General features: G+C 49.5%; 1 protein-coding gene across 2 annotated transcripts in view; it reads left to right on the forward strand.

Annotated features, from left to right (window-relative positions):
- The window catches only part of Inos (Inositol-3-phosphate synthase), a 43481-nt gene extending 20248 nt beyond the window's left edge, over positions 1-23233 (forward strand). The window contains exons 1-6 of one of the 2 annotated variants that reach the window (XM_089581619.1): positions 5489-5778; positions 15848-16143; positions 17575-17881; positions 18333-18559; positions 19046-19369; positions 20384-23233. In XM_089581619.1, the coding sequence (XP_089437745.1) occupies positions 15871-16143; positions 17575-17881; positions 18333-18559; positions 19046-19369; positions 20384-20869 (1617 nt within the window). In that variant the 5' untranslated portion in view covers positions 5489-5778; positions 15848-15870 and the 3' untranslated portion in view covers positions 20870-23233. Of the gene's footprint in view, positions 1-5488; positions 5779-15847; positions 16144-17574; positions 17882-18332; positions 18560-19045; positions 19370-20383 lie in introns of those variants that run through there. The other variant, XM_089581620.1, reaches the window with a different exon arrangement.
- The last annotated feature ends 3606 nt before the right edge of the window (positions 23234-26839 follow it).

The following is a 26839-nucleotide window of genomic DNA, read 5'->3' on the forward strand; positions in this document are numbered from 1 at the left end:
TCCTGTGCGTCTCCCTATGTGTCCGTGTGTGTTCAGCGCTATGTGGCAAGTGAACCGTCACCAACTCGCCCAAGCTTCAACTCTACAACCAGATAGGCTAGTAACGTGTTAATAATAAGAACTCCAAGATTAAGCGCGGTCCGCTGCAATCACTACGCCAGACCGAAGCCACAGCAGTGTGCAGAAGGGAGAGTAAAAACCAGAAATAACTACTGAGAAGGCCAAGACCTTGATCTATGGCCACGGAAGTCTGAATAGCAAGTTTCTTTCCGATTGTCTTTTTCGTACTCGCGCGAAATTTAGTTGCGCAGTCTTTGTCTTACGCCGGAACGTCTAGGGAAAATGCCAGAGACCTTGCGCAAAGCTTGCATATGCGACTGTTTTTTACCTAGCTCCCTGCCCCGCTCCATGCTCTTCACTTCCCTCTCCCCCCAACAAAAAAGAAAAGTTGCATTCCTGAGCGCCTCGAGCGGATTACCGAATCAAGCTACGTCTTTCCTTCCCCGCCGTCTGTGCGTTGTAAAAACCGGTTCTTTCACGAAAACCGGTCCAGAAGAATCGAGCCAACGCATCCCTTTTCGTTGAGTCCAACAACAAGCGGGGTCTCTGGGGGCCCACACACGGCAAAACAAACAAAGGCTTCCCGCTCTGCTTAACGGCCCCGGCTGCCAAACGTGACGTTCTCAGCAAGTTATATTTGTCTCTTCATCACGTCTCAGATATTGACTCCACGAAGCTTCGAGAGCCTGCAGATGCTGATTCCTGCTTGAAAGCATGGCCGCCGTATTGTTTTTTTTTTTTTGTGCCGATTTCTGGCGGGTGCATTGACTTCTCCCAGTTAGCCGGGCTCCGACTAAACCGGGCCGTTTGGTGCCTCCCACTCCATTGCCGAATCCCGAGCACCTTCTGGACGAAGTCGCAGGGTCGTTGCATTGACGAGGTTTCGCGAGACTTCGGCGCTTTCGTAATGTCTAGCCGAGAGCGATCGAATCTTATCGATTCCTGCTTGCGTTACGGTGAGTTGAGGTTAGCGTTTCGCGCGGAGCTCGACCTCCCCAGCGATAAATATGCCTCCGCACTAGTAATACTTTTTTTTCCCGCGTTACCATGGCAACGGCCACGTTTCGACGGTCTTTGCAGGTGGGAAGATTGATTGTTGGTTTTGTTTAGTTAGTAATTGTGGTGGTCAGGGACATTTTTGGTGAGATCTTGCTTCTTACTTGCTCACGTCAGCGTTCCGCACCAATTACTGGTGAGCTCAGAGGTTCAAGAAATAAAAATAGAATGGCGGTCGTCAGACCAACGCGGCGCTGGCATTGCGCAACATGGCCGTTGCACTTAACGGCCTCCGATAATCGTACGAACGGTGCCGAATGCGGACGCGTTTATGCTGGCGCGCTGTGCCGCAGAGTTTGTATTCCTTCGAGTGAATCCACTACATCATGGAAAGAAAAGCAATACTCCATTACTGCTGCTCCCGCCTCAAGCTGAATACGACCACAACAAGGCGGGGTTGGAGGGGGGGGGGGAGGGGGAGGAGAAACGGCATCGTGTTGTCCTCACGCGAAATCGACCACCGCGTCCCCGGGTCTCTCTGGCCAGTCCGAAGCACATTCTTTCGCTTGCTTTTATCTGACGACGCTAAAAGTGGGTCAGACGAGCGGTAACCTCGCTTCTTCCGCCGCTACCGAGTCGTTAACGCTCTTGAAGCGCCGCCGCACACGAACGGGAAAAGCAAGATGACAATCAGCTCGCGTTTTCTTCCAAACAGCATCGACTATTCGTTAATATCCTGGCGCAGGAGCGGGTGGTGCATGAGAGGGGACCCCTAAGCTCGGCTACGAAGGCCGCGGCGCCCGGGTCGGCAGCAGGCACCGCGATCGTTCAGCTGCTCGCATTTTTTTTTTTTTTTTACGGTCGCGTCCGCCGGCTGAGAAGTCCGCCTCGCGGGCGAGCAGCTGTCCGGAGCGAGCGCAGCTGCTGCCGCTTCGTGCCGCCGCGAAAAAAACCGGGCCACCCAGCTTCGCCGCCGTCAGCTGCTGGGGCTTGCGGCGTCAGATCATCGCTGCCGTACGCCCTGCCCTCGAGCGGCTGCCCGCTTTCGGCGGCCGTCTTGTGTAACCTGTTGAGTACATTTCCACTGCTCGACGGAAAGGTGATGGCGGAAAGGAATTTGCCGACCGTCGAGATGAACTGCTTGTGGCTCCGTTTGCGAAAATTCTGCGCAGAAGTTTGGGGTATGGACCTAGTGCTAGAGGAGAAGGAAATAGAATATAAAGCAAGGAAGAAAAGTTCATGCACAGCAACGTCCGATCCCAGTTAAGTGTCATTCGAGCCGTTCAGCTTGATACGTTACGGTGAAGTAAGGAAGCCGAGCACAGGAGTGTGTCCGTTCGGTACGATTCAAGTGCTGTTTTTATCTTTGATCCCATAAATTACCGCTATATCCTCTCCATAATTGCTTGTATCTTTTTCGATTAACCGCCCTACCGTCCCTCATACCCAAATTATGTACCTTACCGTGACAGAACAGCCAAGTACGCAATGACAGAAAAAAAATGTATATAGTTCCACATACTCAGCTGACTCCCATGATAAGGTGCATAAACAACGCGGTGACCTACCGGGCGAAATGCGAATGACAAATCTGATTATTCGTGCGCGTAAAGAAAAGAAGCCGCAGTGACATATCCTATGTGACGCCGTGCCTTCTAGTACTACTTCTGGAGAAATGTCAGACACGCACGCATCTGCATGCATTTGTTGATTGTCAGAGCGTAGCGCTCTACATGGACAGCGTGTCCGCAAATAAAAGGGGAGCTCTCTCGGGGCACATTAATTACCCGGCGATTAATAGCACGGAACGCCCGTACGCACTACATAAAACGCCATTTATTGGTTGATATATTGATACTTATAACAATAACAACGATCAAAACGACAAATATCAATGCTATCGTGTCGTGTACATAAATCGAACACCCACAGATGGTGCGGGCTACGTCATCGGCTGTTATTTGTCTCACTCGTCTGGGCTCTGTGGCCAGGTGACGAATTTGTTATGTAGAGCGCGCGTGTATATATATATATATATATATATATATATATATATATATATATATATATATATATATATATATATATATATATATATATATATCAGAATGTGAAGAACCCGCCGGGGCCTTACGAAATCGGGAGCTTTTCGACCGAAATAAGATAGGGGCTGTGGCGGATATACATATATATATATATATATATATATATTGACATACTCTCGCTTTTGGGAGGGGCAGACTACACTGTCCCGCCACAGCCCCTATCTTATTTCCGCGCTCAACCGAGCCGGCCGCCCGAGCGAAAAGCTCCCGATTTCGTAAGGCCCCGGGTACTTCAACTGATTGCGTGCGGGGGCGATGCGCAGCGCACCTAATCGGAGGCCCCCCGGGGACCCTCTGCACGCCAACTTTTTTCTTCTGTCTGCCCGTCTGAGGAGATGGCCGCTGGTGCGCACTCGCTGAATCCTTCTAGAAGCGTCGAGAGCGCACAGGTACAGGTTGGCGCAAAGGGCGCCGCATCCGGCCGTGTGCAGAAACGGCCGTGGTTCGCACGTTCGAATTTCGCGCCGCGACGGCAACGACGGAGCGCATTGTGCTGCGTCCCCATTAGGTCCTCTCCGGCGCGGGCCCTTCGCTCCACGGCGCCACTGCCAAGGGCGACAAAGACTGCGGGAATGACAGGCGAAGTTGTGCCGACAAGCGCCGAGCTTGCCTGGCAGCGGGCAAGGACTACGCACTGTATGCACGTAAATAAAAATAAGCAACGTCGAAGGCGCTCTCTGGAACGAATTGGCGCTTTCCCTCGTCTGGCTCACCCCGAGGGAGAGGCCACTTAATAAAGCGCCGCTTCTTCGCTTCATGTGTTGTGTGGATGCTGCCCCGTGGAGCAGGGGACGATGTTCAAGGTGGTGCTCTTTTTTTTTCGTATATTCGGTCGCCTTGTCGTTAATGAGGAACAGAGAGAGGGTCCTACTACGTTTGCATCGAAGTAATGAGCTGAGAAACACACCGCCGCTATGGTAAGTCGAAAGTCAGGAATAAGGCGTCTTTTTGTCCTTTTATTTTTGCTTAAACATGGGCTGTTTGAGCGCAACCTCAGCGGAGTGAGTATTAGTAAGTTTCAGCATGCGTGCAGTCGTATCTTTTCTATGTGATATTACACGTCATCACTGTTTTGAGGGCAACCAGTTCAGCAAAGCGGAAAGTTGGGCAAGTTGGAAAACGTTCATGATGTAAAAAATAGCGCACAGGGAACTCACGGGACGGAAAGTAAACGGTCTGCGTCGTTTACTTTCCGTCCCGTTAGTTCCCTGTGCGCTATTTTTTACATCATGAAGGCAACCAGTTCCTCTGGCATAGAACCGGCCAACGAACCATTGATACACTACGGTGTAAACATCTACACAGATTCTACTCAACTTTTCGTATTTTTACTGGGAGTGGGCACTTCACTGGGAGTGGGCACTGTCCTGACGACTGTTGTTTTCTTTAGAAAGGCATTCCCGCCTTTCACACTGTCATCTTGTCGCAATAATTGTACCTTGTTCGTCGAAGCCTACACAAAATTTAAATCAGTGTAAAGCTGGAGTACTAGGCATGCAGCCTCTGGGAATGTTTAGAAGGTCCCGAGCGCAGCATTCATAGTGCACAGGAGAGGTCTCGATAGATCGAACGGCCCAGGCGCGCCGTAGAAGGCGTGCCTGGCCATCTTACGGTCCTAGGATTTTGCACTAGAAACTCAATGTGGGCATAGAAACTGCTTGCCACGTCTAATCTTCAGCCGTGCCCTTCGCTAGTGCAGGTTCCCGCAGTCTGCATTTTACCTTGAAATCCTTCAAGATCGTCAAGATTCAGGAAGCCACGGTCTTGAGCGAGATATATACTGCCATAAACAACACGCCAGCGAGTGTAAATTTTCTCCCTACGTGCACGATTAGACCCCAAATACTGTTTATTTCTCTGCTGTTGGAAATCGCGCAGGATTTCATCCACTTTCAGGGGCTCCAGCGTTGCGCCATTTCCGCGAGGGTCGCGTTGAGGTCGCGACCCACCGTCTCTCTCTGCAACCATGTGCCCGCCCTGCCGCACATTTTTGCGTGCCTGCCAGCGCGCGGTGCTGCTGGCGGCAACGGTGTGTTGTGCTGCGGCCGAAAAGCTTCCGGGCCGGCGGGACCGGTCGTTGCCGGCAAGCCCACCTCTCCTCAGGCTCTGGTGCACGGGGGGAAGCACCGTGCCAGGGGGGCGCCGCCGGTCACCGACCGTCTCTCGCCGCCGCCGCCGCCGCCACCGCCGGTGCCAAGGTTAGGCGGCCACGCTGCGCTTCCCGCTTCCACCGCGCGCGTCATGCAGGGACCACGTGACGGGCGCTCGCGTTCTCGCTTCCCGCCGCGACCACGTGACCGCGTCGCCGGGGCAACGGGACGCCCAGCCACCGGCTGCGCCTGTGCAGTAGCCGCTGAAGGAAAATTCCGCTTCTAGGCGTTTCTCTCCCCGCCGAGCGGATTCGATGCGAGGATCGATTTTCCGCCAGTCCGGAAGCGGACGCGCTTATAAGACAGTCGACGCTGCTCGCCGGTCGTCACTTGTTCGCTCCCTCGAGCAGAGCACACTGCAGTCTCCGCCCCTAGCAGAGATCGAGAGGCACTCGGCTGCCAGCCCTCAGCGATAACAGCGAGCGTCTTCTGCTGCCCCCGTCTCCGGAGCTCCTGCCCACCGCACGGTAGGTGCCGCTTTTGGCCGAATCCTCTGGAAGCGTGCCTGCGCGCACCCAACCCTGTGCCGGCCTGCCCTTTTCAAATGGCTCCTCGCTATCGCTTGGCGCTCCTCGGCGCGCTTTCCAAGCAGAGAGCAGAACATGGCCTCCAAAGAACCGTGCACCCTTAGCCCCGACGGGGCCCTTAATCGATCGTTGCCTCTCAGATCGATACGCGTCACAGTTCTAACCAACAATCCTTGATGGCTGGCCGGATTCATTCCTACACCAGCCAATGAGAAAGCTGGGAGAGGCGCGGGAGTTATGTAGGCATTGAACCGTAGAATTCACAAAATTATTGCTCGGCACTTTTTGTTCTCCATTATGGTATCCCTTTTTTTGTTCGTAAAAACCATTACTATTGCGCGCCTGTATATCTCACAAGTTATGGCTCGTAAATCTGTCAGTCATGCTGCAGCAGACAGGCCGCACTATAGCACAATGTGCTTGTATGAGAAAACAGTAACGATGTTTTTAGGGTTCCCGGAATGGCATATCTGTTTTCGCTAAGTATTACCCGTTCCGTAGAGGATCGAAGAAATCGTAAATTATCTTAAATCACAAATATCTGAGCGTGCTGTAGTTCCTATTATTCTGTGGCGGCTCAGAAACAACCGAGTGAAATCCGTAGCATGCAGTTCTGGAAATAGCAGACTGGCAGTCGCGGTAAAGAAACACTGCACATCTCTCAAAAGATGGCGCGCTAAACAAAGAAAAAGTAATAATAATAAACGCGCCGTGGGGTGAAGGGCTGCTTGTTTACTCTGCACGCCTCCATCCTCCCTTGCACTGTTACTATTTATGCGCTAGGAATGCGTGCCGGCGCACACACTTCTCTTCCTTTTTTCTTTTCCAAGCTCTCCTGGCTCTAACGGCTTTTCGCATTCATAAATTACTTTCTCGGTCTACCGGGTTCTTGTTTACGTTTCAAAATGTCTGCGTCCATGGCTGCACGAGTAGCGAGACCGCCATCTTGGCGTCTTTCGTTGCCCGTAGCAAGCCCCTCCCCCTCTTTCGTTTTTCTTCCGGGGCGCTTGCGTGCAGTTGTCGCTGTGTCTGCTCCCTGCGGATTTCAAAACTTCTTAATCTATTGAGATGAACTATTGTGTCGGCCATTTGTGAACTGCCATTTCGCTTTGATCTCTCGCGGTAATTTTATTATTAGCCCTGATTTTTTGCACGGTTAAGCCGGGTCTAATGAGCCGCCACCATATTATTCAACAGCGCTTGCTACCAGTAAGTTAAATGCCTATGAATAGCAGCAGATTGTGAAGGCTCGAAAAGTATTATGTGAAGCGTATGTTTTCGCATTTAGCGACTTTCAAGAGCAATATTCTGGCTCCGGACAGCACAGAGTTGTGTACGCGCAGGCACAGTGGCAGATTTGCTCGGGAACCTTAATGCGGCCGCATGGAAGCGCGTGCATGGGCGTTGGACGACTCAAGTCTTGGCCGAAATCCAATGCATGTCGTCTCGAGCGCATAATGCACTGCTGCATTACGCTCTGAAGCGAATCTGTTTTCTTAACGAGGCACCGAAACGCCGTGTCCCGGAAGGGGAAACGGCCGGGAGGCCGCATTTGGCGTGACAACTAGCCGTCACCGAGCGTACCGCAATCGGTCGGCGTGTGCGACCTGTCTGCACGATTCGATCGGCAAGCTTCTTTTTTTATTATTTGCTTGTTTGTTTTTCTGCTGAGCAGGCCAATCTGTGGCAGTGCGTTGTTGGCTGCTTCACCACATCGTGGGCGGCAGACAGCGCACTGCTGGCGGTGCCAGTTTTGTCCCACAGCGCCGAAAGATGTCTGGCAGTAAAAGCAATTTTCGCGCGCCTCGCCGAGCCCCATGGCCTCGCGTGTGGCGGGCCGCTGTCACGTTGCCGGCCGTGGTTCTGCCTCGTTCCCCATCCGGGCGGCGTTTCTAGCCTCTTTCTACCTGCTTGTGTGTTGCCGTCCCCCAGCGCTGCGATGCTTAAGTTCTCTTCTCTGTTTCAGCCCGCTTCGGGTGGCGCCAGTAGCTTAGGCTCTGGTCGTGTCGACCTGAACGCCTCAGGCGCACGCGGATACATGTACCGCTTCGGTTCCGGATGTGTCGGGAGTGCTGGTCGTGTGCCAGTGGGGTTTCGTAGAACGACCTTTGTGTACGAGTCTAAACCAGAAGATGTAACCTTGTTTCGTGGCTGGAAGGTTCCCAGTGTGCCCTTTCTGACTGGTAACTGCAGTGCCTGCTGTCTGTAGCATCAATTGGTCTGCAGGAATGACTGCCAAACGGGGTCTGCCTCGGGGGCCGGAGAAATGTGCCAAATTTGTCTCAGGCGTGACCGGTACATGATTTGCTAGAGGATATAATATCGCGGAAAAAGAGCTTGTCCCTTGTCGTTCATGTGCGTTCTGTCTGTTTCTTTTTTTTTTATTTTTCGCGCTGTTCTTTCCTCCGAAAGTAATGGTGTACCTCAATGATTCTGATCGGCTATTGACAAAACAAGGTACCGTAGGTTGGCGTATTGCGCCAAATCACAGGGACCTGCTACAAGATATCTTCTCCCGATGCATTGATCGTGTTTGATAGCGGTCGTTCACAAGCTTGAAGGAAGGTAAAATGGTTACAGACCCCTTTTTAGTCAAGTGGTTCTGCATAAAGCATATGAGTCCACGACAAACAGCAAGCACTGCAGTAACCGAGGTGCGTCACAAGCTTCCAACTTCTGGTGTTCTATTTGGCGTTGTATTAATTCGTAAGAGAAGCATTAAGTGTCTAAGGTGTGCTTTGGTACCGATAACATTGACAACGCCACTAGTCAGTGAAGAAAGCAACTCACGTCACTCAGTCGGCATGGCGCTATTCAAGCGAAATTGCTCGCTTCGAGCGCGCTTCGTTGTGCGCCATGCCTTGAATTAAGCGCCATCGACTCTGGGACCTGAGTGGAGCTTTCTTATCTAACCTTTGTGTAGCCAGGCAAAATCGTTCAGCAGTATGACATTGTTAGCGGGCTGTGTAGCAAGGACGTTGTTTATTTTGAAACAGTGTCTCCTCTCTTCTGAGTGGGCGGAGTCGTGCGTACTAGCAGCAATCACTCGCGCAGTCTAGTCTGTGAACTGAAGGCATTTTGAGGGGGTAGATCGGTGCATGAACTTGTCAGCAGATCTTTGCGTTCTAAAATAGTCAGTGTGCACGTTCGTAAGAAGGGGTTCATGAAATAATTTTGTCAGAACTGCCCAGCCGTGTAAAAGAAAACAACTTGAAGCATGTTGAGCTGTGAATGTGTCTTGGTGCTTCCGCACAACCTCATGGAAACCATCTTGTTGTACGGGATGATTTTGCGACATACATGGGTTTGGATGTGCCCAGACAAAGCTTGCTAATCTGCGCAACAGTACAACAAGGAGGTCGAACGTTGAGGTTATGCGTAGCAAAATGTTTTGTTGGCAATGTTTTTACATCATATCGGACGGTTAGGCCTAACTCACCGATGGCTTTTGTTCGGACCACGTGTCTTCTGTCTCCTACAAGCACTGTAAAACTTCCAAAACGCTGACGAAGACATGCAGAGTTCCACAATGCGATTACAGTGTCCGTGTGTCAAGCCCAGAGTGTATTCTTCGCTCGGGAGGTGGTTTTGAAAGAGAGACCAGAAAGTGAGCTCTAGAATTTTTACCCTGGCGTTATGCTTGTTGGCTAGCTCTGTCTATTAAATCGTGAGAATCTGCAATTTTTATCCGCTGAAATCTCTTCCAGTGCCGCCACCCGTGGGACCTAGTTCGCATTCTTAAGACACTCAGTAAATGCAATTGCTCTTGCATCAAATATATGGCCATGTACCACGACGAAAGTGACCCCAGCATGACGTAGTTACTGATGGCTTCATTCATGCATTTTTCTTGACTTCTAATTGGCGGAAGCATGTTAATGCGCACCATCGCTTCTTTCTTATTTGTTTACCTAAACGCAGCTTCGACTTTTAAGACTCCGCAACCTTACTTTTAATTGCAGTGCGGTGCCAGATACGACCTTGTGTAGTCGCGCAAGTTTTCTATGCTGGATCACTCCTCGTGGCCTGGAGTATGTCTGATGCCAGATGGTTTTCAGCACACACACACAAAAAAACGTTTGTGAAGTGTACTGTTTTGCCATGAAACTGGCATCCTGTCTCTGTGCTACCTCAGTTTCGCTGTTATTGTCGGAGTCATGGAATTAGCCGTGAGCATCACATCGTCATGAAAGTTATTTGGTCATAAGGACAAAAAGTCGCGGTTTGAACTTGTGTTTGACCTACATGTGGCCTTACAATCTCACCATAGGCTTAAGAACAACTGCACAGGCAAAAAAGAATAAACGCGAAGGCTGCTGGAAACATTTTTGATAAAATAAAGCAGATTAATCGTCACCATAGTTGCGCAAATTCAGTTTCTCAGGAGGACTGGGAGCCAGTTGGTTTGATCGCACTCCAGTCAGAGCCTGGTGGTCTTAAGCTACAGAGATTTCCAGCATTTGTTTTCCTCAGGCTTGCAGTATTTTCTGGTTCAGTGTCAATTGGACGTTCCATGTCCTCTCACGATCCTAATCGTGAATTGGGGCACGCACTTACATAGATTAAAAAAGCAAATATATCTGAAAGTAAAGGTTTCTTATACGGTCGTAGCTTGAACCGTTTCGCCGTGTACGCATGAAGAGAATACAGTACATAACCGAGCCTTATTTCGTGTCAGCTTTCTTTTGTTTGTAGCCATGAGGTGTTCGGAAGAAAACGTTTCCTCACGTTTGTTCCAAAGCCCTTAGTTGCATCACACGCTATGAGTGTGCAGTGTAGCGGATTATGCAGATACCTTTTTGTCAGACCTGAAAAGCGGCATAGGCGTTTTATGGACGCTAATTTTATGGTCTTCTAGTATACAGTTTTAGGTTCTCACTTAAGACTTTGAACGTTACTGCATTTTTACTGTCATTTTTTTTCAAACGCAGACATTGTAATTTTTTTTAATATACATATATGATAGGCGAAACGTGTTCATAGATTGCTACAACACAATACTCAGGCTAAATTGAAGTTCTTGACTTTTAAGGGGTTCAGTTAAGAAGGTACCCTCGCGCGTTACCGCCGAAGCATAACTGGCATCTTGGCTAGTCGCAAGCACTTGTATGAGTGTGTGTCTCAGTGCATGGTGTTTTCAGTTTGGAAATAAACTCCCTGGCGTACCAGTTACCGCACTGCGTCATGCTACAAAGGGTTGATTTTGTAGTGTTTAAGTGTTAAGTTCTAACACTGCAGCAAGGGAATTTTCATCATCAGTACCAGCGGATTCGCTGCAGCGCTGCCTTAAGATTTGAAAGAACGCGCAAAACGGCAGTAAATACGTCGTAAAGTGCAAGTTTGTCTCAGTGCTAGACACAAATAACCCAGTCTGTAAGCCTTCCATATCTGTAAGCCTCCCATGTTATTAAAACGCTTCCGCCGTAACCTTTCCTTGACATAAAACTGATTCACCCACAGAAACCCTGTGCCCTGTATTATTACAAGCGAGAACTGTCGGTTTGGTTTTCAAGACGGCCGTTCGACGCTTGCACGTCTAACTGCTTCACGTTTCTTGTTCCGCCTTTCATGGTATACGTGTGACAGTTTCTTTCTCTCCCATGCTACGAAACAAGCCAAAAGCGGCAGCCTAAAATACACAGACACAAGGGTGGTGGAAAGCCGAGTATTTTACGTACAGTCGGACGTCATGATCAGATTACATGCTCAGTGGGCATTGCGCTTAGCCTGCCTCGGGCAAGTAACTCTATGATCTTGGTCTGCAGAACGAAACAAAGTGCCACGTGCTAACTAAAAATTGTCATTGTGGGACTATTGCTCGATCTCATTGGCACGTCTCTAAGCAGTTATACTCTAACACCTCCCCAAGCTAGAATACTCAGTTATTTGCATGACTGCGGCGTTTGGCATCATGCCGGTCACTGGAAAAGCCTTTAAGCGTTTAAGGAAAGTCTCTTCGCCATTGCGGCCAGCTTTCGGTCTTTACACCGGTGTGACGGGGGCATCACACCGGCACACGGTGCTGCACATGTCCTTTTGGCCGAACCTTCTGCCGCTAGTTAGCCGAGGTGAAATGCAGGCAGAAAGAACAACGGCGCCTCGTCTCACCCGCTTGCTGGGTATCGACAAGTCTGCTCGCATCTGCGAGACCTCGAAAAGGCAGGTCGTCTCTTCACTACGGGCCTTCTCGTAATTCACTTGGGGCATTTGTCTGCTTGCTAAGCCAACCAAATCTTTTGGCTTCACTTTGTTGCGAAATAGCAACACCTTTAAACTTCATCTAGAAGCCGTCCCCATTCCAGTTCGAAGAGAGCGTACTCGTTCATTCACTGAAATGGGATTGTTGTTCAAAGAGACGTTAGTGCCTGGTCGAATAGTGAAGCCGTATCTCCTCGGACATAGATTTTGAGCAATTTGTTCGTACCAACGCTGTTTTAGGCACCTGGCTAAGAGAATCTTAGCCTGAACAATATTTGCTAGTTAGAGATATCAGCGAAACGGCTAGTTTTACCAGCTACCGCCAAGACAGCTGTGCTGCTAATGATGAAAGCTTCATTGGGGCAAAGGCGCATCACGTCTCTGATGTGGTGGACGATGTCAGCGGCAGCAGAGGAGAGTTTTTGAAGTGTCACTGCAGCAAGGTTTCAGCACCGTTCTGATGCTGGAAGTGACCTACTTCATGCCATTTCTACCCGAGACACAGCGTCGGCATTATCACATGATCTATTGGCACATTTGAAACAATTTGTTTTCACTAAGCCGGTGTAAAATTGTGCTCACGGCTTCTCGGTGTTATACGCACACATAGGCAAATAAGGGTAATAAAAATAAACTGAGTCAACTGTCACCTTCCGTCCTCACTTTGTTCTTCAAGTTCTTTAATTACCGACCTAGTGAAAGCAGTGCTGAAAGGAAGTGTGCCCTAAAGATGGTCCCATCAAATACAAGGCAGATTCGAAGAAACGAAGTTAACACTCCAGTCTCCAAGACCGGGATATCAACCTACTTAAAGCCTGCCATAAAGTTGCTGAAAAGCCACTATATTTCCTGGCTTCATTTGTTCTTATGCAGCTTGCAGATGTACTGCATTCAGAGCCTGGAATAGGCACGGGCACAGTGTGAGACTAACCTTACCACGGTATTGAGTGACTCGCGAAAACCTCATCACACCGTCCCCTATCTGAATTCAGGTAAAAATGGCATGACATATTGGAATATGTTTTCAAAGGAGTGTGCATCTCCATGTCTGGTGAAACACCTGCTCAAAGCAGACACACTTCAGTAACACTAACGGAATCAACATCGTGGACACCTGGCTGTAAAGTGTGCCGGGTAATAAACCTAGTGGAGTAGCTCATGAGGTATAAGCCACGCAAAACGGTGGACGAGCACACTGGTGCATATTCTTGAAATTGGGCTCACGATAGCAGCGGCTAATACCAGAGGCAGCGAAATGTGACTTATTCAGACCAGCCGCTAGATATACGAATTACGGCGCTTCCATTTCCTATGCGGAGCAGCATTCGCGATAACGGAACGAAAATAATGTCATTAGTCTTTTGTCGTTGCTCTACGACACTCCACTTCATCTATCTTCATTGGTAAAGAATTTAGGTCACAGTTATTCGTTATTATTGCTTTCAAATCAAATTACAAAATAAAATCACTGCTATGTGAAGTGGACGACCTGCAGCGACAGTAGGTGAGCTTTATCCTACCTCTACTCATCAGAAGTGAGCCATGTTTTGCGCTTGCAGCACCCTGCAAATGTGTTAGTGATCTGCGCTTTCGAAGTCGTTCCCACGAAGGCGTTGACAAAGTACAGTGCACACTGACAGCTTACACGATACGCAAAGCTCTCTATATAGAGTGCTGTGCAATTCTGTAAACACGCGCAAAAACACATGAACAACCTTTGCCAAAAGCTAGAGCCCAAGAGGTGTCCTTTCAGACCAGGCGGTGCGGCTCCTTATTTAATGTCAGCGTTCTAAACCTCTTACGAGTGAGAGGAACTCCCGTCCTCCACCTTCCGAAAGTTAGGCCCTCCATGGCCGCTATACGAGGCCCACTACATGGTTTAGAAGCAAACGCCTTGGGCTTTTTAGTTTTGACAAAGACTGTGTATGATTCCTTCCGGTATCATCACAAATGACAGCATCCACGAGGCAGTACGGTGTGTCTGACCTGAGGTTGTATACACGGAGGCGGGATGTTCACTGGTGGCAGGAAACACTAGAAACAATGACGTTCGCACTGTATCGAGAGCGCTCTTGAACTTCAGTGGTGCGCGCCATCCAAGTCATCGACCGCAAGCGGATCATTTCAAGTGGACAACGTGGTATGTCAAATTTTGAGCAAGACCCGCATCCCTTCTGGGAGCTTTCTAGTGAAAGTAGAAAAGTTCGAGTAAAAATATAGTCATCAAGCATTCATTTACCTCACTGCATATCTTTCATCTCTTAGCTCTGTTGCGAGCGCGAGTGACGAGTCACCAGCAAAAGAATAGCACGAGTTTCGTTCCTCAACGCACTCCATTCTGGACAGCATTTGCACGGCATGGCACGCGTCCTGTCGGGAGGCGTGCGGACACCAAATGCTGCCGGTGCGGAGGCGCCGGAGGGAAACTTGTGCAGTGAAACTTGTGCTTGGAGTTCCCCCGCCACCGCAGTTGTCGCCATGCAGCGCGCGTCAGCGGAGGGAGGGCAGAAATATCTCGTAATATCCGGCGCCCTGCGCTTTGTATCAGCTAGTTGCAGCTCGTAGTTGTGCTGCCAAGAGCTACCACTGCGTTTTACGCGTGCAGAAACACCCTTTTGGGCTGGCGCATCAGTATTTTTTTTTTCTCCTACTAACCCTTAGAGCCGGCAAATCTACTGCGTTGCCTTTGTGAATCTGCTCAGAGACGCCTCAGCCGCGACGAGGTACTCTCATGCAGCGAGCACAGTGTGCATGCACTCGGTACTCAAGCGGGCTGTAAGCATTTATGTGGCGTTGGTGGTGATGGTCTTCGTGTTTTAGCCATTCGAGAAAGAATGCCCCCCTGTTGCCATGTTTTCTACTTTCGCTAACGAACTAGTTTCCTGCACAGCCAGTCTCTCTGCAGCTAAGTTCTGAGTGAATGTCGTTTTTTGGTGCAAGATTTATCCTTCTCGAAACTGTGTGTGTAGGTGTATGTGTGCGTGTGCGTGTTTGTACGGCACTCATGAGCTCTACCTAACACACGTCAGGTTACTGTTTCATCCATTATTATCTTGGTGCACAGTAACGCACAAAGGCATGCGTGAAACCACTTACATTTTGTCTGTATTAGCTGAATACTTCTCAAGCACACTTGCGCAAGCCGTCCGCTTCAAGATGGTTGCTCGCAGCACAGAGATTCGTTGTTTATCTCCAAAACCGTCTGTCTGGTAACATGAAACCACTGTGAGCTCGATTCTAGTAAGGCTGAAGACGTTCCACTTTGTTGGCGGGCTATTTGAGCACCGGAGGAAGCTTGTTTCGTTTCGCTTTCGCGTCGTGGTGCAAAGTGCGTTATCGGTCATCTAGCTGCTCCTTCGACTCCTGCTTTGGCTTGCAACGCGCTGTCCCCGTACAGACACTAACACGCCAATGAGCGCGTAGTGAGCCCTTTAGGACGCTACCTGTACGTGTTGCATCGCTGAAGAGCAGGTGTGGAATCCACCGCGTTGAAAGTCATTCAATATGGGCCGGTTTCCTGTAGTTAAGTCTAGGCTCTAAAGGTTTCGCTCCGATTGCGTAAGCGCTGTCAACGGCGACATTTACCTGGCGGCCCTCGTGAGATGCGGTGGCTTCTCGCCTGTTCTTTTTCCGCGGAGTCTAGCTGGACGCAGGCCTCGGCGTTAGCAGCTCTTGCTGCCGCGGCGCGCCCCATAGCAGTTAGGGGCCTGCCCGGCAGGTGGGAGCTGCCTCGGCGAGCCGGCAGAGGCGCTATGGCGGGTCCGGAAATCTGTCATTAACGCGGCGCGTGTTGTGTGTCCACGTGGAGCAGATTGGGTTTCCTGCGCATCCACGATGGTGAAGGTGGAGATCGACAGCCCGACGGTGCGCTACACGGCGGACCTGATTGAGGCCGACTACGTGTACTCGACGTCCGACGCCAAGGTGGAAGGCAACGTGTGCCGCGTGCGGCCGCGCGACGTGCGCATGACGTTCCGCACCAAGAGGCGCGTGCCCCGGCTGGGCGTCATGCTGGTCGGCATTGGTGGTAACAACGGCTCCACCGTGGTGGCCGCCACGCTAGCCAACAAGCTGGGACTCTCGTGGAGGACCAAGGACAAGGTCCAGGTTAGTGCTCGCGAACGCCCGCTGGTCGCGCCGCTCCCGCGCTCAGCCTTTTTGGAGAAGAAATGGGTGGTCGCCGCCGACACAAGAGAAAATGGAGAGGTTATTGGTATAGTGCCCTACTGCTATTGTTACCGCCCCGTGCGAGGCGTACACGAGCGCACTTAGCGAATATCGTGCGTGTAGGTGGTGCACCACCGAAGCGTTAGAATACTAATATTATCTTTTTGTTCTGCTCAAACATTAGTACAGGTACGGACATAGTAAACGGAGCAGGCTGTGATGTTCGCATTGCATCACGCCCGTCTTCGCAGAAGGCAAGAAATAATGTGTCCGTAGAAGCCTCACCAGCGATCACTACCAGCCTGCACATGCTGTACCTCCCAATTTTTGTAGCATAACGCATAAACATTTCAGAGCATCAGGCCAGGACAATGCTTGGACCCTATAAAATAGCGGTGGTTACCCGGCGATAATCCGGATAGAAGTCTCCACTTCCCACATACTAGGCGGATGCTCACACCACTAGGCCAACGCTGCGGTTGGAAAACGAGAGGAGAGAATAGGAGTTTGAGGAAAACTGCGAGAGAAAACTATTATTCTTTCGTAAGGCGCCGTATCAATCCCAGGGCGGTTACCACGCTACACAGACGTTCCAAGGCCCCTTTAGGCAGCACATCTTTCCAGTGAATGTTTCGAAATTCGAGTGGAGTCATTTCCTTGGTCTGTGGGTAGAAAAAAAAATGGAAATACTGAGTAGAGGTAGTGCACAAGCTTCGGCCTGTAGCCAGCAATCCGCCTCTGTCATTTTTGGCGCGACAGCGTTAAGGGTTCCAATCCGGCGTCGGCGTCGTGAGCGAAAAATCCGGATTGGACAAAAAGGTTGCTACGTCACACGTGGAGCGGCGGATTTGTGAAGTGATTAAAACATTAGAAAACTGGTGATTAGGATGTCGCAACATCACTTAAGCATCATTAGCATATGTAAGCATATAAAATATATGAATTATGCTGTAAGGAAAATTGGGGCTATCGGAAATCGAGTTCCTGACCTTTGGGTTGCAAGTTAAATGCGCTACCGCAAAGCCATGCAGACTTTTTTTTTATTGGCTAGGCTACGCAGGCACGTTCGTACGGCTTGGTTAATGAGGGACTTTATATATTGTGTGGTCTTTCACATAATGCATGTGATTGTGAAAGAGGGAACAATGTCAGTGTGTGAGTGGGCAAGAGGAACTCCTGACGGGACACATCAACGCTGCCGTGTCACACCTTTCAAGGCGCAACTTAAGTGGCCCCCATTATTTTTCATTTTACGAACAGCTAGAGTATCCGATAAGTAGCTAGTGGTGCGATGTCCACAACTGCTCTTCGTTATACCACCCTTCCTTGTTGCTGTAACCCTATCTTTTTCGAACGTGTCCGCGTTTCCAGACTGCCAACTACTACGGTTCCATCACGCAAACGTCCACCGTAAGCATCGGTAACGGGCCCCAGGGCGAGGTGTACGTGCCGATGAAGGACCTGCTGCCCATGGTGAACCCGAACGACGTGGTGTTCGACGGGTGGGACATCTCGGGCCTTAACCTGGCTGAGGCCATGCGCAGGGCCAAGGTGCTCGACGTGCAGCTCCAGGACCAGCTGGTGCCCCATATGGAGAAAATGCGGCCTCGACCCGGCATCTTCGACCCGACCTTCGTCGCCGCCAACCAGGAGGACCGCGCCGACAACGTCATCAAAGGTACCACAGCCGCGCTCATTTGAACAGTCGCGTTCCACGGCGAAATACAACTGACTTCCGTTTTAGCGAAACGTTGAATTACTCGAGCTCCCGTTTTTCCCACTGTATCATGCTTAATCGTGATTTTTTTCCTAGTTTAATTAATAGCTGGAATGAAGCGTAAATTCGAGTAAGCTTACTGCTGGGTTTAGGATCTTAACGCACTGACGCTATTTTTCATTCGTTCTTGACCGTTCACGTCCACCAAGTTGCTTTGGGGCTCGCAGAACAACTGGCGCTTAATATTCCCTTTATTTTAGTCGCTCACAGAAATCAGGCTCAATTCTTTTCAGCCTCACAGTGATCAGTATTTTCACCTCGGAAACCTCAACGACAGCGTCCTGCCGCCTCTTATCTTAAACTAGGCCACTGTGAGTAAAAACCCGGTCTGTTCACTTCCGTTCTAACGCAGGCACGAAGCAAGCGCAGCTGGAACGCATCCGCGCAGACATCCGCGAGTTCATTGCTTCGAGCAAAGTGGATAAGGCCATCGTGCTCTGGACCGCCAACACGGAGCGCTACTGCGAAGTGACTGAAGGTGTCCACGACACGGCCGCAAACCTTCTTGACGCCATTGAGAAGAACCACCCGGAAGTCTCTCCGTCGACAATTTTCGCCGTGGCCAGCGTGCTTGAAGGGGTGAGGAAAAGCTTTCAAGAACGATAAAGAGGGGAAATTTAACAATATACACACACTATAATATTGCAAACCAGGCACCGCTGGTAGGCAGGCCAAGTAAACTGGCTAGAATGAATACTAAATAAACTGAGTACAAAACATTTATGTTATTACTGTTAGCTACAAGTTCACGACTATTAGCACTTAAATATGCGAAAAAAAATTATTGCTGAATAACAGATTCACTGTGCCTTACGTTCGGACATGGAAGTTGGACGGCAAAGTGGAGTAGAATGAGCTTCCATAACGAGAGTTCAAGTATGGCCCTCTTTCTCAGCGAAAAGAAGTAGTTCTTTTCGTTAAGGAAGACGTAATGTTCAGCTGCTTATTATTCGTACACCTGTACAAAAGGCGTAATTAAACTGATTTGAACATATCTGACATTATTGTAGTCTGAGCTTTGAGTTTACATTTGAACGCCTTGTGCGTGGTCTTCTGACCTCGCAGTGCACCTACATCAACGGCTCGCCCCAGAACACGTTCGTGCCGGGACTTCAAGAGCTGGCTAGACAGCGCCAGGTTTTCCTGGCTGGCGATGACTTCAAGTCTGGCCAGACGAAGCTGAAGTCGGTCCTCGTGGACTTCCTTGTGTCGGCCGGCATCAAGCCCGTCTCCATTGTCAGCTACAACCACTTGGGCAACAATGACGGCAAGAACCTCTCGGCTCCTGCCCAATTCCGCTCCAAGGAGATCAGCAAGAGCAACGTTGTGGACGACATGGTTGACAGCAACTCCATCCTCTACGCGCCGGGAGAGAAGCCGGACCACTGCGTAAGTAGCCAACTGTCGCGTCTTTATCCCGTTTTCCTCGAAGTTCGTGTATGTTTCATTGTAAGAGCGCAGCCATGTGAGGGCAGGTTGCATCGCAGGTAGTTTTAACGAGTCAAAACTTCTGTTTGGGTTAGATGGTGCATAGCTTATAAATGAAATGAAATTTAAGCGCACACGAAAAACGCACACAAGAGGAGGATACACACAGGACAGGCGCTAGTCCTGTCCTGTGTGTATCCTCCTCTTGTGTGCGTTTTTCGTGTGCGCTTAAATTTCATTTCATTTATAAAAAATTTAACGAGTCAGATGGCCAAAAAAGAACTTAGCATCGGACTTTCAACGCACGCTCTTAAAAAAATGAATCTATTGCGCTTTGATTGCGAAAATTGCGGCAACAAATCAGCTGGATGCTTACTAATCGTCATACGGAAAGAACCCTGATGTCAGTTAGGAGCGCCAACGACACAGGACGCTTTTAATTTACAACATGTGTCACTATCTCGATTGTAAGTATGCGCTACTATGGAATGGAACAGCTGTTGGAGCCTTGATGGAATCATAGTACGGCGTATTTTTTTTCGCAACCTTAGTGTGTTGCAGCAACCAGGCTTTGTGAGAAAAATTTTTTTCGGACTAAAAAGAAAATTTAAGAAAAAAAAGTGTCTTGGCCCGTGCCACTGGGTATAACGGGCTCAGACTTTGGGACAAAAATTATTTTGAGACTAAGAAAGAAAATTTAAGAAATAAAGACTACCAGCCCGTGGGCTTTGGGTCAATCGCAGCTGCAGTCTAATCGAGAGTAGCAAGGCTCAAGTGTTAATCGTGCCATGAAGAGCACTAGTCCAAGAAGCGCCAAGCCGCCGTAGCTTCATTGCCTTCGCATTAGTGCGAAGCTCCCTTTGGGGAATGAGGGGGATGGGCGTTGTGAGTTTCCGACTGCGTTTCCCTCGCGCACGTATCAGTGGCCGTGTACCGGAAAGAGGAGTGATGGCCGCGCGTCCGACTGTGCCGCAGGTGGTCATCAAGTACGTGCCGTACGTGGGCGACAGCAAGCGCGCCATGGACGAATACACGAGCGAGATCCTGCTGGGCGGCCACAATACCATCGTGGTGCACAACACATGCGAAGACTCGCTGCTAGCGGCACCGCTCATCATTGACCTGTTCGTGCTGGCCGAGCTGTGCGAGCGCATCGAGTTTAGCGTGGCCGGCAGCAAGTTCCAGGGCTTCCATAGCGTCCTGTCGCTGCTGTCATACCTCTGCAAGGCGCCCGCCGTGCCGCCTGGCGCTCCCGTGGTCAACGCGCTCTTCAAGCAGCGCTGCTGTATCGTCAACGTGCTGCGCGCCTGCGTGGGCCTGGCGCCCTGTCACTTCATGGATCTCGAGTTCAAGGCCAGCGATGCGTCCGTCTGGGAGCGCTCCAAGAGCGCCCTGGTGCCCGAGGAAGCCGGCTCCAAGAAGCAGGCGCGCTCGCCGCACGAGGTGCGCACCATTGCCTGAGCAGCCCCCGCTCGCAGATCTCACGCAAAGGATTGTGTTCACACCCCTCTCCTGGCGAACACTGAGCGAGCCACTGGTCATCCTGCACTTGGCTTGACAACAGGGAACAGCAGGGAAAAATAACCACGGGGAGGCCCCAGGTCTTCTCGGGGTGCCTGGAATTGCCATACAGCGGACCGACGCCCTGGCAAGGCAATGATCTCGTGCTGCAGTTGGAGGATATCGGTTCTCGGCATTGATTTTAGGAGCCTGAAGGGAAAACTGGGACTAGCGGTACACAGATAAACTGAAAACCTTCACAAGGGAAACGCATGTTGCCCTTGTTTTGGACCAAAGGCTGCCCCCCTCTCCCTCTAGTTTTAGCGCTTTTCGATGATGCCTGACAGGATTATTGTCTTCAGGAAAAGCCCCTGAGTACTTAAACTTTCACCCCATGCACTGTCTGGTTTTAGCATCAGTTATCGAATGACCTTACGCGCTGTCATTGTTAGCCTTGCTTTGTGCGAAATTGTGCGAGCGGTGCGCTTTAACGGTTTAGCTTACGGTTACCGTTGCCCCGCTGTCGTTACGGCATTTGCCTGGAACTGAGCGTGCATATGTACAGTACACGTGCCCAGCCAGTGGCCGGTGGAAGGGGTAACGAGAACGGCAAACGGTTGCAAGATGTTAGGTATATAATTATAATTTCACTGCGTGAGTTCGAAGCTTAGTTTCTCTTTTACTTTTCCGTTAACACCGCTACATTTGAACTCGTACCCACCATGCTTTTATTTTCTTGCTCTCGCTATTATCGCCGAGGCTCGCTCCGAGTTGTTATGGCTTTATTCAACTTGTTTTTTCGGAGATTTTGCCTTCTGCCACTTACTAATGAATCCTCGTGCTTGCCCTCACTCGTACTGATGGCAGCTCATATCTTAATATGCCTTGAAATTTGTACCATATGTTATTCCTTTTCTGTGTGAACGTGTGCTTAACTTTATTGCAAGATGAGGGGACAAACACCGTTTTGTGGTTGTACCCATCATGGTGTGTGGAGCGCCTAGGAACAAGTAGTTGTGCATTTTCTCTTGGTGACTGAACTCCTTGAGTCTCTCATTTAAAAGGTGCGCTTTCGGTAGGCCTGGGGTTTGCTGACCTCGTGGATGACAGGGTTAGGCAGTTAGCGAAGCCACTGCCCTTGCCGATGGCATATTGCGAAAGGAATGGCTCGCTGCGAAATATAAAGTGGCATTTCCCCCTTCCCCATTTATTTTTTACTTGCCCCCATTATTTGTACCTGTGCGCGGGCGGACCGCCTTCTTGCTGTGTCCATTGTTTTAGATGAACAAAAGTATTTAGTTTGTAATCCGGAACTGAGTTTCCTTGCATGTGTGTTGTGTCTCGATGATTTGAAGCTTCCATCTGTTTTTAGCTTGCGGTTGTCCTCGAGCTGCCGCAGGCTGCGACTGTCCGCAGTCGTTTTGTGCAACCATACTCCACATGTCCTGATCTGGTCACGTCACTTGTGAGCGTCCCTTTATGTTTTTTACACGATGTGCAGCTTCTCGTTCGACTGAGGGGCTTTCTGACGATGAGTAGCCCAGCGCTTTGCGCCGGACTGTAGCTCTCTTGGCAATACTTGCGCTCGCGAACTAAAGAGAGAGTTCGTGGGCTTGTCAGCCCACGCTCAGCGTCCGCGGCGTCATGAAACTCAGTCGCTCACGCGGAAGGCCCCGTCATCCAAGCTCGTCGGCGAGACGGACATGTCACACCTTGCATACTTGGTGCAGTTTCGTCCAGCGATCATCACAGCAACTGCCCCAGTATAACTCACTCTGTGTGAAGCCTATAAGCTCCAGCCAAGCATGGTTTGGATTGCTTTTTTTATATAAGTGAATCGATTCTATTGTATTCTGTTTTAGCGTTGTTTTTCGAGCTTTATGTGTTACGTCTACCAGATGACTCCAGTCAAAGCCAATGTTCCTTGGAACGTGCTTGCGTGGCACACGCTGCGTCAATGCGCGACCGTCTTCGTATTGAAAACAGGTGGTTTTAAGAGACTATTTTTAGTCGTTTTTGCTCACCTTGGAGAGGTAATTACGTGACTTGAGCAATTCCTGTGAAAATTTTGCCCGCACTGTTGGTTACGCTGCATAAGTTGTTTTATTCTTCCACTAGATCTTACAACACAGAGAGCATGCGGATTATTTTCAATAGTGTCATGTTTTTACTAACATGAGAGTGTGTTTTCATACCACCGTACCGTCACGTGTTAGACAATGAGCAAACGAGCTGAACCTGTTTCATGTCGAATAGTCATGGGTCCATTGTGTTCCTGTTTGTACAATATACAAATCATCATGAATAAAGTACAACGTTAACACATTCCCTGCCCTTTCATTATCTCCATGGTTCCAGGAAGCGGTGCACAAACAGGTGCACGTACCCTGTCTTTGCTCCGCTCCGAACCAAAACAGAATAGCTGTCCAGCTGCATCCCACGCCCAGACCCAAGGGCGGGACTCGTAGGTAGCTCTTCGAAGGGGCGCTTGGGGGGTGCGGTTCTATTCGCGAAATGCATTTCTGGGATTTTGTGTGTTATCGAAACTCTCTGAGGGGGTGAACCCCGAGGCACACTCTTTTAAATCCACCACTGCTCAGGCCGCTTATAGCTGGCGCTGCACTCAGGTGCTTGCGTAGGGGAAGCAGCAGCGATTTTCTCATTTTCGTGTTTGCTAAAATTTCCTTCCCATTTTCAGCGCGAGCACACAGTCATCTACTAGTTCAAAATGTATGCGATGTCAGTGAACGTTAAAGGGCCCCAGAGGAACCTCCGCTACGGAATCAGTCATAGCCCATGTGCAGCACCACATCATACTTCTAACAGGCGCGCAGCGTCGAAAAAGGAAAATCTAACGTCAGCACAGCACAGACACTGCTCACGAAGCTGTTTCCAGTGAGAACTATATGTGCAGAAATTAAATGCAGACGACTGTGTTTTATACTCTGAAATAGAAACCCCCTCGGATAAAATTTGCTAAGTGATGCATTTCAAAAGGTTGTTGACAGGTGTAGAGATTGGCAGATGCCGTTTAATTCTGAGAATACTGTTTTTATGTGCACTACTCACAAAACGAATAAGCTTAATTTCAATTACTCGGCTTACAATATTTTTCTATGCATGCACGTTGGACTGTGGATAACTAACAAACTCAAATGGAATCAACACCCCTAATGCCCGTCGTAAATACTTTTCTCTCTAGAGAGCCTTAAAATTGTCCACATGACCCGATCGCGTACAAGCACATAACATAATTATACGACCAGTACTATATTATGCAACTGTAATATCGGATCCCTTTACGCTAACATCAAAAAGCTAGAACGGGTGCAGAAAAAGGCGGTGCGATTCATTTATAATAGCTTCTCCAGCACCTCACTAAAAAAACTTTTAAAACGAGCCAACTTGCCTGCATTAACACAACATAGTCGAATTTCGCGACTAAAATTCATGTATCAGCTTGTAAATGGACAATATAACGTTAACCTAACTGATACAATTACATTTTTTTTTCTGTATATGCCATAATGCTGAGGCATCAACCGACAATTACACCATTCCGTGTAAAAACCAGTTGCTTTTAATATTGCCTCATGCAGCGCTGTCGACCGCGCCGGAGACCTTGACGGAGCGCGATCTTGAGACGCGGGAAGTCCACTGCGTCGATCGCGATACGTACGGGGTCCTCTTCTGACCAGACGGTTTATTCAGCGCCTCGTGGCCTTGACAAATGCGCGTGCGGATTTGTCAAGGCCACGAGGCACTCAATAAACCGTCTGGTCAGAAGAGGACCCCGTGTGTATCAAGCACGGGGTCCTTGACAAATGCGCGTGCGGATTTGTCAAGGCCACGAGGCACTGAATAAACCGTCTGGTCAGATGATACGCACGGGGTCCTTGACAAATGCGCGTGCGGATTTGTCAAGGCCACGAGGTACTGAATAAACCGTCTGGTCAGATGATACGCACGGGGTCCTTGACAAATGCGCGTGCGGATTTGTCAAGGCCACGAGGCGCTGAATAAGCCGTCTGGTCAAATGATACGCACGGGGTCCTTGACAAATGCGCGTGCGGATTTGTCAAGGCCACGAGGCACTGAATAAACCGTCTGGTCAGAAGAGGGCCCCGTCCGTATCGCGATCGACACGGTGGACTTCCCGCGTCTCAAGATCGCGCTGCGTCAAGGTCTCCGGCGCGGTCGACAGCGCTGCATGATTCCTTTTTTCCGAGGAGCGCAATTCAGTGGAATAACTTTACTAATATCAAAATTACTCAACTTTCATTGTCTTTATTTGCTCCTAATCTCGACTAATCATCTTACAAGCTGAAACATGTCTTTTTTTTTTATTTCGTGCCGCTTTTTATTGAATGACAACGCTTTTTGTGTTGTCGTTGAAGCAGTGTACTTTGTCTTCACTGTTTTGTTGCTTGCATTTATGTTCTGATACGTTGCATTTCCACCCTGCTGAAATCCCTTTTGCAGATTGCAGTATCTACAAATAAATAAAAATAAATAAATAAACTCTCTGTGACTGGCCAGCACCTACGTTCTGGCTGATGAGAGGCGATGGCAAGTGGTGGTACAGCAACCAAGACGCTGGCCCGTCACGAACCGTTGCTACGGCGTAGCACCGCTGTAGGTGCTAGCACCCTGTGAGAAAACACAGAGGTCAGCACGCAAACTTGAATACTTGAGCGTTTACAGGCAGTCGAACGGCAGATATGTTAAGATGAATATCAGAAACGTTGCTCGATAAGCTGAACCAAAGAACCATTGGAAACAGACAACGGACGTCCCGTGTGCAACTTCTGCCGCATGGAGCGCGAGTACGAGGACGCAGGAACGACAAACACATGCGGTAGTTCATCAGTTAAAAATGTTCATTGTTGGAGCGCAATAAATACGTGTGAAAAAGGAGGAGGTGGCGGAACATAGCATGTGCAAACATGCAAAAAATAAATAAAAAGGCGAAGAGGGAGAGAGAAAGAAAGCGGCTGGCGGCCTGTTTAACATATCGTTGTATACTAGGGAGAGAAATCATTTTTAAAGGCGGTTGTTTGCTCAGTTTCAGTAAAACGGAAAGTTGAGCGTGTTGGTAAATCGTTGAATACAAAAACAGCTCTGCGATAAGGGACGAAGAAGTAAGAACAAACCCTTTTTGTGACACAGACCTGACACAAACAGTCCCCACGCTCTGCCAATGGGCTCGTTATTGGCCAGCTCTGGATTGACTCGTGGTGTTACGGCACGGTTCATTTTTCTTCCAGCCTTTGTGTAGTGCTGCGACTTATTACTTTTATCTCTCCTGGGTTTTAGATAGCATGTTAACGATTTTTACTAAAAATCGCAGTTATATTTTCTAAGCAATAGAGAGGAAATGTTTCGACCGCCACTGACAAGGAGAATAAAAAACGGTTGCCTGCTTCGGATTCATGCAGTCCTTGCATTCTAGCGATGGGGTCTCAGATCCCTTGTCTATGCTAATGGGGAGGTCTGAGACCCCCGTCCCCGAGACCCCCCTGACTTTAAGTCCTGGCTATAAGGAAGACCACAGGGCGTGATGACAACACAACAAAAACGAAGCTTTCTTCTTTGATGCATCGTCCTCTCGCCCTGTAGTCTTCCTTATAGCGCTTTCTTCACTTTCAAAGTCACAGCCAAGTTGCTACCAGTGGCAGTCTTCAAGTTCGAGGAGTGCTCACGACCAGTCTGTACCACGCAGTTGCAACCACAAGATAGGTGAATCTGCCAGATTACCCCGGTGGAGCACTCAATAAAGCGCTTGACGTGTTTCTTGTTGCACCGAAGGCCAGAACACGGACTAGCATTCACCTTTGTGCACAATTGGCTGAGTGTATTGGGCGCCGCGAAAACCAAGCGAACACCGCCCCTACCAGCAACCCACTTGAGCCTTTAGAAAATGCCGTGCAG

The sequence above is a fragment of the Amblyomma mixtum genome, chromosome 3 (genome assembly GCF_055824585.1).
Source record: "Amblyomma mixtum isolate Tamu chromosome 3, ASM5582458v1, whole genome shotgun sequence".
Taxonomy (NCBI): domain Eukaryota; kingdom Metazoa; phylum Arthropoda; class Arachnida; order Ixodida; family Ixodidae; genus Amblyomma; species Amblyomma mixtum.